The sequence below is a fragment of the Nansenia antarctica genome (assembly GCF_963989245.1).
Source record: "Nansenia antarctica genome assembly, chromosome: 11".
Lineage (NCBI taxonomy): Eukaryota > Metazoa > Chordata > Actinopteri > Argentiniformes > Microstomatidae > Nansenia > Nansenia antarctica.
In genome coordinates this window covers 12,205,426-12,211,166 of record NC_137681.1, presented here as the reverse complement: position 1 = coordinate 12,211,166, position 5,741 = coordinate 12,205,426, and the positions used below count along the sequence as shown (strand labels likewise).

Genomic DNA, 5,741 nt, shown 5'->3' with positions numbered 1-5,741 from the left:
GGTTATGAATGAATGAATGAATGGTCTTTATTGTCATTGCTATAGTACAGGTACCAAACAACGAAATTTGGGAGTTAGGTGTCAAACTACATTTTGTTGTCTCAGTACTTGTACTCTATGCAATGACAATACAGTTGAATCTAATCTAATCTAATCTAATCTAAATTGCCGTGGGATTCAAACCATGTGTTCTGAATGCAATCAACATACTACAACGAGCTTTAGGATATTATAACTGGTCTTGTTGTTTTAAGAGAAACACATAATTGCATGTTATAATCAGTTGTTAAGAGAGTATGTTTACATTATAATGTGTAATCCACTGAACCACGGTTGTGCTCCCGCGGACGGCATCACTTTGATGTCCTGTGAACACACCGGCGATAAGGGGGGAGGCATACTCCAAGGTTTAACAACCGGTCACTTGATAACCAAATGCAAACATTGACCATCGAGAAGTGGGACAAACATGCCCCAAATAAGTCCCTTTACAACCACTCCACAGCTACTAAAGCTGCAAAACAGTTACCTTTTTGTTGACGATGGAAAGTTTCTATCTTAGCCCCTGACAGGCATGCCAATGTGTGTTTCTCTGAGGAGCTGCATTTTGTTGTTTGTTTTTCGTCCTGTCCTGTATTTAAACGGAGGCATCTAATGTTTTAATCTGTTCCACTTTTCACTGTGTACACACGGTGTGCACGGAGCTGAGGTGATTTGATGCGTGTCGCATTGCTTGGCCATGTGTGGCATTGGGCTGTATAGAGAGAGATTGAGTCTTGACTGTGTTGACTCTGTGTTGAGGATGCCTTGTTCCTGTCCTGATTCTAAACAGTACAGCCTGTACCCAAAACTCTGATCTCATGCAGAGACAAGCCCAAGAGCAGGCGGCTCACAGCCCCGCACACACACACACACACACACACACACACACACACACACAAACACACACACACACACACACACACACACACACAAACACACACACACAAACACAGGCGCTCCCTCATGTGTATGTCACATGTTCCTGCATGCTGTGAGAGGAAGGAGTGATTGTTTTACACATGAGGAAAATGGACAGAGGACACACACACGAGCACGCTCGAACACACACACACACACACACACACACACACACAGCTGTGGTGTTGAATTTCACACTATATGGCATACTTATTACACTTATTAGGACATTACATTTATATTTTTGGCATTTAGCGGACGCCTTTATCCAAAGCTACTTACAAAAAATACATTTGAAATAGTAATGTATGCCAAAACCAGGGGCCACTGGCAATTACAATGCTAGAAGAAGGAATAATTAATTATATAATAGCTGCTATGGCTGGTAATGCATTAGCTGACCTTGGCTTGTGTCTTTCATATCTCTAATCCATACAGACTTTTGTTGGTGTGTTTTGTGATGCTCAGCAAAAACTGAGGTCATGAACATTGCTGCCTTTTCTTCTTTTTTTTTTTTTTTTTGTTATGCGTGTTGATGTTTTTCTCCTTTGTTATTCTGTGATGTTATGTTGATGTCATTTTTCTTTATTGTATGTTTTTATGATGATTTCTTGTATACAGTCATGGACAAAAATATTGTCACCCCTGCACTTCTGTCAGATAATGCACCACTTCTCCCAGAAAATTGTTATAATTACAAATGCTTCGGTATTCACATGTTCAAAGCTAAATCTGATACGATTCCGCACAGAACTCTAACCCTAACCCTAACCCAAAAATGGACTGGACAAAATATTGGCGTAACTTATTTGGTAGCACACCCTTTGGAAAAAATAACTGAAATCACTTCCTGTAACCATGAAAGAGTTTCTTACACCTCTCTACTGGAACTTTGGACGACTCTTCCGTTTGCCAACTTCTCCAGGTCTCTCACATTTGAAAGGGTGCTTTTTTCCAACTGCTGTTTTGAGATTGCACCACATGTGTTCTATGGCATTTAGATCTGGACTCTCCAGCGCTTTGTCTTAAACCATTTCTGGGTCCTTTTTGAAATGTGCTTTTGGTCATTGTCCTGCTAGAAGACCCATGACCTCTGACGGAGACCCAGCTTTCTGACACTGGGCCTTACCTTGCGCCCCAAAATGATTTGGTAGTCTTCAGATTTCATGATGCCATGCACAGTCATCCAGTACCAGAAGCAGCAAAGCAACCCCAAAACATCTGTGATCCTCCACCATGTTTGACTGTAGGGACCACATTCTTTTCTTTGAAGGCCTTATTTAGTAGACAGTAGACAGCAGAATGATGTGCTTTACCAAAGAGCTCTATTTTGGTCTCATCTGTCCACAGGACATGACATTGTCCATGCTTTTCCACAATGTTGGTTCTCAAATCCTCAGACAATTCTTTGCCCTTCTTTCTTTTCTCCATGCTCAGTGTGGTACACACAGACACACAACACAAAGGTTGAGTCAACTTTTCTCCATTTTAACTGGTTGCAAGTGTGATTTCTATATTTCCAGCACCTGTGACTTGCCACTGGTGATTTTAAATACAAATTAAAGGAGCATTACATGCTTGAAATACAATTATTTCTTACAATTTAAAAAAGCCATAATGCCAATAGTTTTGTCCAATCCATTTTTGGAGTTCTGTGTGAAAATGATATCAGATTTTGTTTTTTTCCTCTGCTTTTTTGTGTTGTTCCAATGCAAACAAAAGAAAAAAACATGTCAATACCGAAGCATTTGTAATTGCAACACTTTTCTGGGAGAAGTGGTGCATTATCTGGCAGACAGAAGTGCAGGGTGCCAATATTTTTGTCCATGACTGTATGTTCTGTGTGGACCCCAGGAAGAGCAGCTGATACTTTGCATCAGCTAATGAGGATCCTAATAAATCAAATCAAATGATCCATACAGAATCAATGGTCTTTAACCTTACGTGATCCTTTTAAGGGTGGCTAGACAGGAATGCTGGCATGTGAGGCGGAGGGGGGTAGTGGTGGTCTAGTGGATAGTGAGTTGGACTTGTGATCGGAAGGTTGTGAGTTCAAATCCCGCCTGAAACCACACTACTAGTATGCCCTTGAGTAAGGCACTTAGCCGTAGTTACTCCAGGGGGAATGTCCCTGTAATTCGTAATTGTAAATCGCTTTGGATTAAAAGCGTCTGCTAAATGGCAAAATTAAATTAAATTATAGGCGGACAAATATGAATCATCTTCCCCACACTCCTCTTTTCCATTCCGAGTCCCTTCCCTGCACGTCAGCGTCTGACATGGACTCACAGTGTGTGTGAGTAAATATGATACTGCTGTGTGGAACACCGCTGAGGCTTCACCCTTCATCATGAGCACTCCTGAGCCAAGGCCAACCTGACAACAACACAATCACCAGGCTCCTTGGTTGGCCAAATCAGAGAAATGCGTGGCAGGTCAGGTCAGAGGTCAAACGGACTGACTCCGTCAACACCTCATCTATAGATTATTTCTTTTTACACTGACAAATGATTATGTTCCTGAATACAATCCAAGGTGATCGTTTTTACTCGTTTTAAACAGGACTGACATCCCAAGATGACAACCCAAGATGATAACCCACATTGTCAATGTGTCACCTTACATGGCACAATATGGGGGAACCATGCCCCATGGCTTGGCTGGGGGATAATCAGCAGCATGAAGCAGTCTTGTGACTCCAGGTGGTTAAGAATAGGCGGGAGGTAAGGAGAGCTAATGTTAGAGAAGGCCCAAGGGTCTCTTGGTCCCTAGAGTGATTAAAACAGGTTGACATGGAATCAGTTTAGGAGAAGGTCTTGTCCTCTATCCCACCTCTCTGTGGGTGTGTGTGTGTGTGTGTATGTGTGTGTGTGTGTGTGTGCGTGCGTATGTATGTAATGGGTGTGTTTTTTTACCTTCTCTGGCTGGGCTATGCAGGCAGTTCTGATGGACAATGCTTGTGTGTAGAGACATTGGGGCGCGGTTGCTAATGTCCATCACCAAGTGTGACGTTGTTGCCGGGGCGTGGGACATGATTGACGGCTGGTGCTGGTGCTGGGCCTGTGATTGCTGCTGGTTGTGGCGGGAGGGACTAGAGGGGATTCCGTTCTCTGAGAGGAACTCCTCAAGATCCATGTACTCCAGTTGGAAGTTGTCCCCATCGTACGGGAGAGTCTTGTCCCAGAGCGTGGGCCCCAGGAAGGCCGACTGCGGGGCGCTCCTCTCCTCCTCCAACTTTGTCTCCTTCTCTCGCTCCTTCCCGAAACCTAAAGACAACATTTGGTGATCTGGTTAGACCCAAACACACTAATAAGGTCGACCATCCAGACAATAATACAGCTGGTATTAGGTATCTGAGCCCATATACTTGCCTAAACAAAATATACACTGTTCCCATGTCATATGCATATGGGGGAAGGATTCATTTGTTAATAATACAATACACTAATAGAATATACACATATGTATAACTTATAAATGAGGCATAACCTTAGACCTTAGCATGACATTTGCATGTAATCATTTGTGAAGCATGTATGTAGGGCTTATGAAGGCATCATTAAGCCTTTATAGTAATAATGTGTTGTAAGTAGCCTCAATCCATTGTGCCAACTTCACTGATACATTCAAAGTTGACGATAGTTGAACTGTATAGTCTACAGATCTATTCACTTGGCGGGAAGTAGTGGTGTTAATGATCACCTATTATTTAACATACTGTGGGCCGGTTTCAGAGACAAGGCTTAAGCCTAGTCCTGGACTAAATCACACTTTCAATGTAAAATCGCCATTGAAGATGTTTTTTAGTCTAGGATTAGGCTTAAGCCTTGTCTGTGAAACCGGCCCTGTATGTGTCAAGTATGATAAGCTAACGCCAGCGACAGTTACTTCATAGAGATGGATTGTGATAATCACCCAAAGTGTTTACTACTGTTCATGTACTGTTCATCATTTTACGACGTAAACTGATTTAGAACTCATTCACAACAACACAAGAGAAGTAGAATGGCCCATTTGTATTTAACAATAAATACATAAATAATACTAGAGAAGACAATTATGATCAAATTCTTTAAAAACATAATCAAAATGAATGTGGGAAAAACTCTTAACTTGATACGCTATATACAATATACATAACATGGACATAGGCTATTCAAATATTGAATAGGCTTTAAAATAACATTCCTGAAAGTAAAGTTTATAAATATTTTTTTCTTGACAGTCCTACATCATTGGAATTGGGAGAGGGTGTGAGTTTAGCCTGTTTATACCTTCATGGTGAAGCGGCAGTTTCATAGGTTTTTCCAACAGAGACTTGAGAACGCCGTGGTTCGTCGGAGGTAGAAAAGTTGGATTTACCGGGAGATGTCTTGACATTTTATCCATTGCGTCTTTGGAATGGATGTCGAAAGTCGTTTATACCTGGTTGGTAGTCCTTGTTGGCAACAAATGCACATGCACCAGTGAACTAAAAAGAAATCGAAATGAAAGAAGAAGAAGAAGAAGAGGTCATTAGCGTTGCTGCAGACGTGTACAGTGTGATGATTGTGTGCAAAGCTTCAATAATTCACGACTCCTTCAACCGGACCGCAGAAGACGAATATCGCCGATCACCGATTCCATGTGTGTGAGGCAGTCTGAGAACGGTGACGTCAACACCGGAGAACCGCCTCTCTCTCTCCCTCTGTGTCCGACCGTGTGTGTGTGTGTGTGTGTGTGTGTGTGTGTGTGTGTGTGTGTGTGTGTGTGTGTGTGTGTGTGCGTGTGCGTGTGCGTGT

At 42.2% G+C, this 5,741-nt stretch overlaps 1 protein-coding gene across 2 annotated transcripts in view; it reads right to left on the bottom strand.

Annotated features, from left to right (window-relative positions):
• Positions 1-5,526, bottom strand: part of hlfb (HLF transcription factor, PAR bZIP family member b) — an 8,421-nt gene extending 2,895 nt beyond the window's left edge. For both annotated transcript variants that reach the window (XM_080542033.1, XM_080542034.1), the window contains exons 1-2: positions 5,235-5,526; positions 3,876-4,226 (exon numbers count right to left, since the gene is read on the bottom strand). In XM_080542033.1, coding sequence (XP_080398159.1) covers positions 3,876-4,226; positions 5,235-5,349 — 466 coding nt within the window. In that variant the 5' untranslated portion in view covers positions 5,350-5,526. The remainder of the gene's footprint in view (positions 1-3,875; positions 4,227-5,234) is intronic.
• Positions 5,527-5,741: the final 215 nt, after the last annotated feature.